The sequence below is a fragment of the Siphateles boraxobius genome, unplaced genomic scaffold (assembly GCF_051911475.1).
Source record: "Siphateles boraxobius isolate OS27281-9 unplaced genomic scaffold, OSU_SipBor_1 16, whole genome shotgun sequence".
In the NCBI taxonomy this organism is placed as follows: domain Eukaryota; kingdom Metazoa; phylum Chordata; class Actinopteri; order Cypriniformes; family Leuciscidae; genus Siphateles; species Siphateles boraxobius.
Window position 1 is genome coordinate 2,986,971 of NW_027508766.1, and position 12,725 is coordinate 2,999,695.

The 12,725-nt window shown below is 42.6% G+C and overlaps 1 protein-coding gene and 1 long non-coding RNA gene across 3 annotated transcripts in view; one reads left to right on the plus strand and one right to left on the minus strand.

Annotated features, from left to right (window-relative positions):
- LOC143739036 (uncharacterized) overlaps positions 1-3,010 on the plus strand; it is a 36,564-nt gene extending 33,554 nt beyond the window's left edge. The window contains exon 3 of the long non-coding RNA XR_013204128.1: positions 2,905-3,010. This is a non-coding gene — a long non-coding RNA (uncharacterized LOC143739036). The remainder of the gene's footprint in view (positions 1-2,904) is intronic.
- Positions 1-12,725, minus strand: part of rxfp2l (relaxin family peptide receptor 2, like) — a 49,483-nt gene that overhangs the window by 23,620 nt on the left and 13,138 nt on the right. For both annotated transcript variants that reach the window (XM_077231105.1, XM_077231106.1), the window contains exons 4-10: positions 12,390-12,495; positions 11,775-11,846; positions 3,877-3,948; positions 3,115-3,186; positions 2,612-2,683; positions 2,347-2,421; positions 1,214-1,285 (exon numbers count right to left, since the gene is read on the minus strand). In XM_077231105.1, the coding sequence (XP_077087220.1) occupies positions 1,214-1,285; positions 2,347-2,421; positions 2,612-2,683; positions 3,115-3,186; positions 3,877-3,948; positions 11,775-11,846; positions 12,390-12,495 (541 nt within the window). The remainder of the gene's footprint in view (positions 1-1,213; positions 1,286-2,346; positions 2,422-2,611; positions 2,684-3,114; positions 3,187-3,876; positions 3,949-11,774; positions 11,847-12,389; positions 12,496-12,725) is intronic.

Here is a 12,725-nt window from a genome sequence, read left to right on the forward strand (position 1 = left end):
ACACTATATATTTGTAGCACATTTTTCGAATGCTAACACACTGCTTTCAAAACTGATAAAAGTACATTCAAATCAGAATGATGGCAAACTCTATGCATTTTTGCAGGAACTATATTGAAACATAAAATCTTAGCAGAGTATTATATTAAATGAAATAATTATTAAAAAACACAACTAACTGGAATTTTAGCTGAAAGCGTGTCAACGTGTCCTATTTTTAGTTTCTATTACGGTAGGTTTTTTTTTCAGTCATCTTTTGGTAAATCGGGATGGCTTCAGAATTATTTTGTTTGGAAACATTGATCAAGCAAGACACATGGGGAAAGAAGAGTGGCAAAGAGAAGGAGGACTAGAACCCTCACAGTACTGTACATCCATCCATCCATCTATTCCATACATTTTTCAAAGCGCTTGTCATGTGTAGGGTTGTGGGGAGGCTGGAGTCTTTCCCTGTGTCTCTGGTCATAGGCAGGCTAACACCCTGGACAGATGGCCGCTCCATCACAGGATGAGACACACACATTCATATTCACACTCAAATCTACAGGCAAATTTATGTCTTGTTTATGTCTTTGGATTGTCAAGGAAACCAACGTCAACACGGAGAGAACATATAAACTCCACACAGAAAGACTTCCTGACACAACTTCGTCTCCAATACTGCACATATGCCACATATGTTTGGCCAAGATTCATCTTGGTAATGCAGACTGTATGAAGAGTTTTGAAAATGTGGCTTCAGTATTGACCGAATCTTGTTAGCAATTGAAAAAAACTGTAAAGGGCATTTAAAAAATAGAAAACGTTTTAATTAAAAAAATTCATTGGCCCATAAAAGTGCCTGTAGTGGAAATGTGGAAGAGTGAGTGAGAAGCTGTCATAATGCAGCGAGCTCTGTCTCTCAGGGCAGAGTGTCCTTCAAATGTCACTGACAGATCAAATCAAAGGCCTTACACTACAGCACCAGATATTCGTGATGCATATCAACATGTACATCTAAAACATGAGTAATTATTGTAATTTATTCATTCCCGATGTCTTTAATCTGCTAAGGTCTTAAATTATTCACTTTAACCTAAATCTGCATGTGTGTGTGTGTGTGTGTGTGTGTGTGTGTGTGTGTGTGTGTGTGTGTGTGTGTGTGTGTGTGTGTGTGTGTGTGTGTGTGTGTGTGTGTGTGTGTGTGTGTGTGTGTGTGTGTGTGTGTACTCACAAGACGGTGAGAGAGGAGCAGTTCCTAAAACTTGATGCCCTGAGAGATGAAATTCTATTACCCTCCATTTCCCTGCAATAACAAACAACTAGCTGATCACTGAAGTTTGATGTCAAAATGGAGTCAAAATTATTAAATATCAAGATTTTGGTTTAGAAAAATAAGGGGGTCCCCAAGCATATTTGGGTTATACTTTTTTTCGATGGTCCACTTTATCCATTCTACAAACTACAGTAAAAGTAACTTTGAGTTTTGAGTTATTGGAGTATTGGTAGACTGTAAGGTTAGGGTCAGGTGATAAGGTTTGGGTTAGTAGAAGTTCGTAATTGCAAAGTTACTTATAGTTAGTAGATTGTCTGTTGGGAGACCATCGGAATAAATTGTTAGCAGATATTAAGCAGATGTACTACTAATATTTTAATGAGAGTTAGTTAAGATGTTGTAAAGTTACTTATAGTTAGTAAATTCTCTAAAGTTGACCACTGAAACAAAGTGTTACCCATATTTGGACACTTAAAGGGGTCATACTATGAGGAATACAATTTTTGTTGATTACACTACGAAAATTGACTGTGACTCTCAGAACTCAAAACTTACTTCCCAGTGAAAAAAAAAGATAATTTACAGGAACAAAGCTGCAAAATTGGCTCGTACTTCCACAATTAACTGACCCACTTATCGCCCACATTTGAGCATCAACAAAGTATTAATCCTAGCTCTAGAGAAACCAGAGATTAGAGTAACACATAGGAGCATCTTTCAAACCTTGTGCTATTGCAGGCAAGGTGTCCACAAAAAAAAGGACATTGGACCTTTTCTCAGAGCAATTTTTGATATTATTGTTAACCAACTGATGTTTAGTGGATGTATAAAGTCAGTTCCCCTCAAGTTCATATAGATACCTGAGCAGAGTAGTTCATCACAATAATTATAACCATGGTCTACTAATGTTTGACAACCAGAAAGTGTCCAAATACTTTTCTATCTTGATTGTGATCTTAATAAACAGCACATTTATTATTTTAAACATATTTTTGTGAAATGATTTTACGTATGATTTTATGTATATATGTAAATGCTTCATGGATTTATTTTAGATGTAATGCAATGAAAGTGTCATGTTTATAACTCACAACCAGTTCAGACGGGGCATCTCATGGCAAATCGAGGTTTTAGGAAACTGTTCGACAGAGTTATTTAATAAAGACCTGCAAAATACATACATCCATTCTTGAGCTATACAACACATTAAACAGAGAAATCAGTTTACAATAAATAAAAAACATTTGACAGGTATAATTTTTCTATTTATCCTCCTCTCTTGTAGGTATATGCACAATATACTATAGATTCATCTATTAGATATATCTGTCAAGGTGAATTAAAAGTTACTCTTACAGGAAAAATAATGATTTCAGGCCTTCAAAAGACTTCTGACGCAGAGATGACATTCTGTTCTCATCCAGAATCCTACACATGCAGACAAACACACACATATATTCAAAAGAGTGACCCCAAAAATCATCTGAACTTCATCTGAAATAATAACCTTTGCAGAAACCCCAAGTCTTTTAAGGAGAGCATGATGAAGCTCTTTGTTTGGAAATGAGAGCAGGTCAGACTCAAAGTCTCAATTTGAGCCCTGAAAGAGCCGAGATTCATTTAAATGATTTTGCATTTCATTCTCACAGAGAACAAACAGAATCCATCAATTATGCCTTATTGAAAAAGAGTGAAAAACTAAATGGCAAAACAGAGAAGGAGAAACAGCCTAAGAAACAGATAGAAACAAAAAGAATGAGACAAAGTGAGAGAGAAATTGCAATTCCCAATTGAATCACACCTATCATCTCATTTCATCCACCATGTGAGTGTGTAGGTGTCTTTGTTTTTCTACTTACAGCCACTCCAGACTGCTGAGGTCACTAAATATTCCTGCTTTCAGGGACGCAATCCTATTTTGAGTCAAAAAACTGCAAAAATGAGAGAGAGAGAGAGAGAGAGAGAGAGAGAGAGAGAGAGAGAGAGAGAGAGAGAGAGAGAGAGAGAGAGAGAGAGAGAGAGAGAGAGAGAGACAGAACGAGACAAAGAAAAAGAAAAGTACACATTACTGGAGGTCAGAGGTTTAAATGGGTTTTTTTTAAGTTGTATCATTACAAATTCCATCTGCTGTATAACCATCACTGCTTTTCTTTCTGCCTCCAGTCAGTTATTTCCTTCCTTTCTCTCTCTTTCCTCACTCTAGTTGGCTGACTACCCTTCGTATAATGTTGATTAGATCAACAGTTATGTGTGTATGGAAGCAGGCCTCTGAGAGTAAGATCTCAGGTATATTGAAACATACATGAACACACAACAGCATTAGGGTGCATTAAAATTCATTCTTTGATCATGGATCTGTTCTGGCTGAATCAAGCCTCCATCCTGATTGTAACATCCTTCTTCTCCTTTTTCCCTTTTCAATGAGTGGATGATGAAAGCATCAGACTGACTGAATGGAAGAAAGGGATAGGGAGCTCATAATTACATAGACAGATAGTGATGTACAGTTACACATCAATTTAAACAGGAGCTCAGGGAAGGATCGATGTAATGTTATACATGATATGATTGTGCACAGTCACGCACACAGTCAGTGAACTGTTCATTCACACATTACTCACAGTTTACGCAAGGAGATCAGTCCTGAAAATGCCCTCTTGGATATCATTTCTATATTATTACTTTCCAAATGTCTGCAGAGAGAGAGAATATTTACAGTTTGAGTCATTGCTGTAGGTGCACTCTGAATATTTTGCCTCATTAAAAAGTTATACCCCTAAAGAAAAGAACTATTGTGGCATCCTGCCGTTAAATATTTTTAGCTACACTTTTGCCATAATCTATAATTGGTTGCCATGTGTCTGGCCACCAATTCAATGCAATGCTAGTTTCACGATTCTTGTCCATTTATGTATTGAATTGCTAAGTAATTATGTAATAACTGGTAAAATGTACACTCAGCCAGTCCTTACTGCAAATAAACCCCTTCAGATTATATAAGACTCCTGTGATTTGTGGAATCATCCTGTCAGGGTTGATTTTGAGATAATAATTGGATGAGTCATGATGATGTTATATGATATTTACAAACCCCACAGACAAATATCATTATTATGTACACTACTTTTCAAAAGAAAATAATACTTTTATTCAGCAAGGATGCATTAAATTGATCAAAAGAGACAGTAAATACGTTTCCCTTTCAAGGGAACTCGAGCTGCGTCAAACGCTGTGGGAACGCCCCTGTGTTGTGCGTCATGAAGCACGTATGGAATCAGCCCAATGGAGAGATGGAACGTCATAGGCGGGTGACGTCATCGACCAGGAAACTATAAAGCACCCCATAAACACAAGCGCAACAGCTTTTTGTGCCTTCAGTCGCGCTATATGTGAATCTGTCCCTGTGTGAATATTGTCTGTCTTTACATACTCTGCACCACACAAACAATTTATATATATATATATATATATATATATATATATATATATATATATATATATATATATATATATATATATATATATATCAAGAGAGATATGGCGAACGAACAGCAGTTTAGGAAGTGTGTCCCTCCCTGCTCGCGTTATTTTACGAGTGGGGATACACACGTTCTTTGTGTTGTTTGTTTGGGAGTGCAGCATACCCAGTCAGCTCTCGAGGGAGCTGATTGTGAGCATTGCGAGCGTCTGCCATTAAGGACGCTCCGCTCCCGACGGGGGCTCTTCGAGGAGAGCGGTTCGGTGCGCGCTCCCCGTGGTTCGGGTTTTTTTCGCGATCTCCACACTGAGGTGTCGAAATCATGGAAAAAAACGGTGTCATATAGAGTGTTTAGTCCCCAGACTTCAACATATTCCAATATTGTGGGGGCAAAATCATATGGTTATTCGGCTATGCCTCGCGTGGAAGAGACGCTTGCGAGTGTTCTCTCCCTCGAGGCTGCGTCCTCTGTTAAGGCACCGGCATTACCCACCAAGCCTCTTAGAAATATTTCGGTTTTTGTGGGTAAAGCGTATTCGGCGGCGGGTCAGGCTGCGTCATGTCTGCATACTATGTCTATTATGCAGGCATACCAGGCTGACCTGCTGAGGGACGTGAGTGAGAGTGAGGAGGTCAGTGCTGACTTGGTTCGCGAACTGCGTCAGGCTGCTGATTTATCCCTGCGCGCAACCAGAGAGTCGGCCAAGCTAGTGGGTCGATCTATGGCAGCTCTGGTGGCCGCAGAAATACATCTGTGGTTAAATCAGACAAATATAAAAGAAAAAGAAAAAGCTTTCCTTTTAGACACTCCTCTCTCCCCCCTGGGTTTATTTGGCGATGCTGTAAATTCTGTCCTCGATAAATTCCAGGAGAAGGAAAAGCAAACAACAGCTTTTAAGAAATTTCTCCCTTTAAAAATTCATGTCCCTGGGGCTGCTGGGCGGGAGCAGCCCCGGCCGTCTGCGAGCTCATCATATAGGGCGCTGAAGCAGAGTGTTGCGTCTCGTGCTCCCCCTGCTGGACAGTGGGCTCAGCCGCGGCACTCTCAGCCGAAATCTCGCAGTAATAGAACTGATCTGAGGACAGTTATATTAGCTAAGAAGGCTTCGGCTAAGAAGAAGTCCTGGCGCCACGGCGCGCAGGACACTGAGGGTGGTCCCCACCGAGGCGGAAAGGTGTGCACCTCTTTCTACGGTGCCCATTCTTCCTCGGTGCCCTCAGGGGCCCGTTCTGCCAACCCCACCTTCATGCCGGGGCGCAGACGGTCCCAGTGAGCGATTTCCCGAGGGACGCTCCCTCCCTCTGAGGAGGGTTTCAGAGCGGTTAGACCAGTTGTTCCCTGGCGGTGTGCCGTTACAGGGCGCTGCGTTTGCTGCTCAAGTTACACCAGAGGCCAGTCTCGAGAGACTGGTACCCTTAGTAGAATTTCTGGCAGAGTGTAAAAGCCTTCCAAAAATATCTCATTGGGTCCTGCAGACAATAGAAAGGGATTATGCTATCCAATTCAGGTGTCGTCCACCAAGATTCAGAGGGGTTCTGCCTACAGTGGTGGTCCCCGAGCAGGCTCTGGTTATGGAACAAGAGGTGAAAGCACTCCTTCAAAAGGAGGCTATAGAACGGGTTCCTCCTCCCAGTGTGGAGTCAGGCTATTACAGCCGATATTTCATCGTTCCAAAATAGGATGGGGGGTTGCGTCCAATTTTAGACCTGCGCCTATTGAATCGCTCGGTAGGGAAGCCAAAATTCAAGATGCTCACTATCAAACAGATCGTGTCACAAATCAGATCCGAGCACTGGTCTGTCACGATAGATCTAAGGGATGCGTACTTCCACATTTCCATCCTTCCACAACACAGGAAGTTCCTGAGGTTAGCCTTCGGGGGTGAGGTGTACTAGCACAGGGTTCTTCCGTTTGGCCTAGCTTTATCTCCCCGCACTTTCACGAAATGCATGGACGCAGCACTAGTGCCCCTGAGGCTTCATGGTGTTCGTGTCCTCAATTACATCAACGATTGGTTGATTTTAGCTCAGACGGAGCAGATGGCGGTTCGACATTGAGATGTCGTTCTCGTTCATATCAGGAAGTAGGGGTTGAGGCTGGACGCAAAGAAAAGTGTATTATCTCCTCAGAAGACCACTTTTCTGGGTATCGTTTGGGTTTCGGTTTCGATGCAGGTGGACTCGCCCCGACCCGCATCGTTTCGATTCTCTCAGCTGTGAAACAAGTAAAGCTAGGCCAGCTACTTACTGTAAAACAGTTTTAGAGACTGTCGGGTCTGATGGCAGCAGCGTCCGACGTTATACGTTGCGGCCTGTTGTACATGAGATCGCTACAGTGGTGGCTCAGGACCAAGGGATTCTCCCCGAGGGGAAATCCACTCTGCACGGTCAAAGTCACGCGGCGCTGCCTTCGTGCTCTCGTCAAGTGGAAAGAAACTTGGTTCCTATTCAAAGGGCCTGTGTTGGGGGCTCTTTGTCGTCGCGTAACGCTAATGACGGATGCTTCCCTCACAGGGTGGGGGGCGGTCACGAGTGGTCGTCCAGCCCAAGGGCTGTCGCAGGACCATCATCTATCACGGCTTATAAATTGTCTAGAGATGTTGGCGGTGTTCCAGGCTCTGAAACACTTCCTAGCAGACCTGAGAGGTCATCATGTGTTAGTTCAGTCAGACAACATGTCGGTGGTCTCTTATATAAATCATCAGGGGGTCCTGCGGTTTCGCCGGCTTTACAAGTTGGCCCGTCAGATCCTCCTGTGGTCCCAAGGGAGGTTACTATTTCTGAGAGCAATGTATCTTCCTGGGTATTTGAATGTGGTAGCAGACTCCCTGTCGAGACAGGGGCCGAGGCCGGGGGATTGGAGACATCCCGAGGTGGTGGAGCTCCTTTGGTTGAGTTTCGGTCGCGCCGAGGTGGACCTATTCGCTTCCAAGGAGACCACGCATTGTCATCTGTGGTTTTCCATCAGCCATCCAGCCCCTCTGGGCTTGGAACTTATGGTGCAGCCGTGGCCGAGGTCACGTCTGTTCACCTTTCCCCCGATTGCTCTGCTACCTGGAGTTCTGGAGAGGATTCGCCGGGACAGGGTCAGCCTACTATTAGTAGCCCTGTTCTCGCCGGGCCGAGTATGGTTTGCAGACCTGATTTCTCTCCTGGACGGCTCTCCCTTGGAGCTTCCGGTCAGGAGGGATCTACTCTCTCAGGCGGGCAGCATGATATTCCACCCCCGCCCAGTATTGTGGGCTTGGCCTCTGAGGGGGCCCAGCTCATGAACTCTGGTCTCTCAACCGAGGTTGTTGAGACCCTTCTTCACTCCAGAGCTCCATCCACGAGGAAGCTTTATGCCTTTAAGTGGAAACTTCACTTCTTGGTGTGGAGAGCACCTGCAGGACCCAGTTAACTGCCCAGTGGGTGCAGTGCTGGAATTCCTGCAGGAGCGCTTCTCCACAGGGCTATCCCCCTCCACACTAAAGGTGTATGTGGCGGCACTGGCTGCTTACCACGTCCCAGTGGAGTTTCAGTGGAGTTTCTCTTGGGAGACACCCGCTTATAACTTGTTTCCTTCGTGGAACACTGAGGCTGAGGCCAGCAGTTCGTACGAGGGTGCCGGCCTGGGATCTGGCCATCGTATTAGAAGGTCTTTCCCTAGCTCCTCTTGAACCTATCGAAGAAGTTCCTGAGAAGTTTCTCATGTTTAAGACTATCTTTCTTCTTGCTATCTCCTCACTAAAGAGAATCGGAGATTTGCAGGCTCTGTCGGTTTCACCCTCGTGCCTAGAATTTTCGCCTGGCATGGTTAAGGCTTTTCTGCATTCTAGACCACGTTACGTTCCCAAGGTCCCTACTAATGTTGTTAGACCTACAGTTCTGCAGGCCTTTTGTCCTCCTCCATTTCTGTCGTCTGACCAGGAGAAACTTAATTTACTCTGCCCTGTTAGGGCGTTAGACGCCTATGTCCACAGAACTGCCCTGTGGAGGAAGTCAGAACAACTATTTGTGTGCTTTGGGCCACCCAAGAAGGGGTGTCCCGCGTCTAAACAGAGAATGAGCAAGTGGGTGGTCGAGGCTATCTCACTTGCCTATGAGTCGGCTGGTCAGCCTTCACCTTTGGGTGTACGAGCCCACTCTACCAGGAGTATGGCGGCTTCTAAAGCCTTACTGTCAGGAGTTTCCCTCAGTGACGTTTGTGATGCGGCTGGATGGTCTTCACCGCATACTTTCATTAAGTTCTACGACCTAGACTTAAGTTCTACCCCTGGGGCACAGGTGCTCTCGTCCTCTGTGCGCTAGTTCTCACATGGCGGTCACTTGGTCCTATGGCGACGTGGGTATTAGCTTTCGCACAGTGTTTGACGCAGCTCGAGTTCCCTTGAAAGGGAACGTCTCGGTTACGTATGTAACCCTAGTTCCCTGATAGGGAACGAGACGCAGCGTCATTCCACCATACTCCCGGCATTCCCGCTAGCGCTTCCTTCAGGCCTATCAGAAGCTGTTGCGCTTGTGTTTATGGGGTGCTTTATAGTTTCCTGGTCGATGACGTCACCCGCCTATGACGTTCCATCTCTTCATTGGGCTGATTCCATACGTGTTTCATTACGCACAACGCAGGGGCGTTCCCACAGCGTTTGACGCAGCGTCTCGTTCCCTATCAGGGAACTAGGGTTACTTACGTAACCGAGACGTTATAATGTTACAAAAGATTTCTATTTCAAAAAATGTTCTTTTGAACTTTCTATTCATCAAAGACTGTATTAAGGTTTCCACAAAAATCTTATGTATAGAACAACTGATTTAAAATTGATAATAATAAGAAACATTTCTTGAGCACCAAATCAGTACATCAAAATGATTTCTGAAGGATCATGTGACACTGAAGACTGGAGTAATGATGCTGAAAATTCAGCTTTGCCACAGGAATAAATTACATTTAAAATAGAAAACCGTTATTTTAAATTGTAATAAAAGTTCCACAATACTACTGTTTTTACTGTATTTGTTTTATTAAATGAATGACGCTTTGGTGAGCATATACAATACCTCTTTCAGAAACATTTAAAAATCTAACCAACCCCAAACGTTTAAGTGGTAGTGTACATATCAGTACTCTTACAAACCCAGACACATAATTCCCTAAAAACCTTTCATGCTTACACAATCAATGAACTGACAAAAACGGCATATAGATCAAAAGCAAAGCATACTATATGTTATTGATTTGTGGTTGCTGTGGGAACAGAAACATTTAAATCGTTCAAAGAGTCGTTTTTTTTTATTTACATCAAACTATGATGGAGCATGATGGTTATCTTTATTATGAAGTTTTCTAAGCAATGTCTGTCATTCATAATTATAAATTGATGAGATGTCTTGTGAAGGCCTCTGTCTGCCTGAGATGTTGTCTGGCTACACTGAATGCTACACTGTTGAACTTTAATGGACAATACAAAGCCCATAGAGCCTCATAAAGTAACGGTCCGACTGGCCAATTCTTTACGGTTACACTTTACTTTAAGGTCTTATTGTTGCAGTGTAATTATACATACAAGTACTGTGTAATATTTATTAACAACATGAACTTTGAATAGGGTTTGGTTTAGGGTTGGAATTATCCATAATGTACTGTTATTAGTATAAGAAGAATATGTAATGTGTAACAGGGACACTGTAAAAAAAAAAGTAGTACCTTTTTTACTTGCAGTTAGAGTGTTATTTTGAACCCTTAAAGGGTTAGTTCACCCACAAATGAAAGGTCTGTCATTAATTACTCACCCTCATGTCATTCCAAACCCGTAAGTCTTTCATTGATCTTTGGAACACAAATGAAGATCTTTTTTATTAAATCTGAGAGCTTTCTGTCCCTCCATTAATAGCTGCACAACTACCACTTTCAAGCCCCAGAAAGCTAGTAAAGACATCATAAAATTAATCCAAGTGACTCCAGTAGTTTAACCTCAGTTTTTTGAAGCAGCGCAAGTGTTTTGTTTGAGAAAAAAAATGTATTTAACCACTTTATTTACAAAGTATTAATCTCCAACACGCATTCACGATAGCACCACAACGTATGCGTGTTGTGTTGATGCGAGAGCAAATGTTTTTTCGTGAATGTTTTTTGCCCAAACAAAACACTCGCTTTGCTTCATAAATTGAGGTTAAATCACTTGAGTCACATGGATTACTTTGATGTCTTTCCTACCTTTCCGGGCCTTGAAAGTGTCTGTTGCATAGTCTGTCAATGGAGGGACAGCAAGCTCTCAGATTGGATTAAAAAGGTCTCCATTTGTGTTCCGAATATGAACAAACGTTTTTGTCACGGTTCATGGGTTCACTGTCTAGCCCTCGCCGTGTGTTAGTCTTAGGTGTGTTACGTGTACTATGTGTTGGGAGCGTAGCTCGTTATCGCGGCTGATGAGCTGATCAGCGCCAGCTGTGTCTCATGTAGTGTCCTATTTATTGTGTGTGATTTCATCCTGTCTTTGTCAAATCGTTGTGAGGCTTTCACGAGACCTAGAGCGCTTTTTGTCTTCTGTTCCTCTGGTTCCTGTTCGAGTGATTCCCGCTTCCCGGATCTCCCGTGAGCTGACTGGATCTGCCTGGATTCCCTCTGCCCATTGCATCCCTGCGTTGCCAGTGTTACACCTGCTTCCGTCCTCCGCCTCTGACCAGCATTACTATTATTGTTCATAATAAACTGCTGTTCCTTGCAATTGGATTCTACTTGCCTTCTTTCTGTACACGCGGTGACAGTTTTACAGGTTTGGAAAGAGATGAGGGTGAGTAATTAGTGACAGAACTTTCCTTTTCGGGTGAACTAACCCTTTAAGTATACACACACATAAACATATTCTGACAGCTATCTGCTTGGTATTTTAGAGAAAAGGAAGAATGAATCATTGTCAATCTGTTGTTAATCATCATTCATAAATCATGACTTGAGCTCAAGGCAAGGAGACTCAGACATTTAAAAAGTTTAGAAAAGATTACAGAGAGAGGGATAAGGAGAGGAGAAGATGAGATGAGATGAAAGGATGAAGTTTCACTCACAGTCTCTCCAGGTGTCTATAGCGGATGAACAGATCACGAGAGAGAGATTCAATTCTATTACTGTTCAGCTCTCTGAGGGCAGCAAGGAAGGAAAATAACAATTACATTTGGAAAACAAATATAATGATTTGTGTCTCATTAACAGCCTAAGGTGGGTTGCTGGTTCTAGTGGGTTTTGGTAAGTCAGCTTGCCTTCCAGACTGACCAGCACCCAAATCCCCTCTAAAACCATCAAACATGACAAGTCCTGCCTTAAAGTCACCATGAAATCAAAATGGACAATTCTTGTTTTTTTAAAAGAAATATTGCAGTATTTATTAAAATTATATGTGCAGATTTTTTACAAATCCGTGCCCTCATAATCTTTAACCAAAGTAACAACATGTCTTCTCTGATGGTGTGTTTACTGGTACAAGGGCAGAAAAACTGACACTCACATGAGATCAAAGCGATAGCACACCACAACCATCCAATCAATTCCTGATGGAAAAATCCTAGTCCTGTCATTTTGTTTTTACAACAGGAAAGAAAATACTATCGCAACTTCCGTGTCATGCCGGCTGTAATGTATAACGGAGGTGAAGATCTCTTGCTCTCTGCTGGTGTTATACTTACAGTGCAGTTACATTAGATGACACAGCAGGTACATGGAGAAGGTTTTTGCCATTACAGTTCACCTTCCAACCCTCACAATGACACACATCTGGATAGACATCTAACACTGAAAACACAGACACAGAAACAGGCCATTAAAACCCACAGGAATACTGCTCATAGAAAATAAATGCTGTATGGTACAATTTGCAAATCTAGAATTTCCATGTTAATAATGAAAATGGTTGGCCAGGCAATTTCATTTCATTTTAGATAAGAATGGTAATGTGTACTTGTCAAGGTACTAAGTGTATAATTAGGATCCATTGTCTCTCTCTCTCTCTCTCTCTCTCTCTC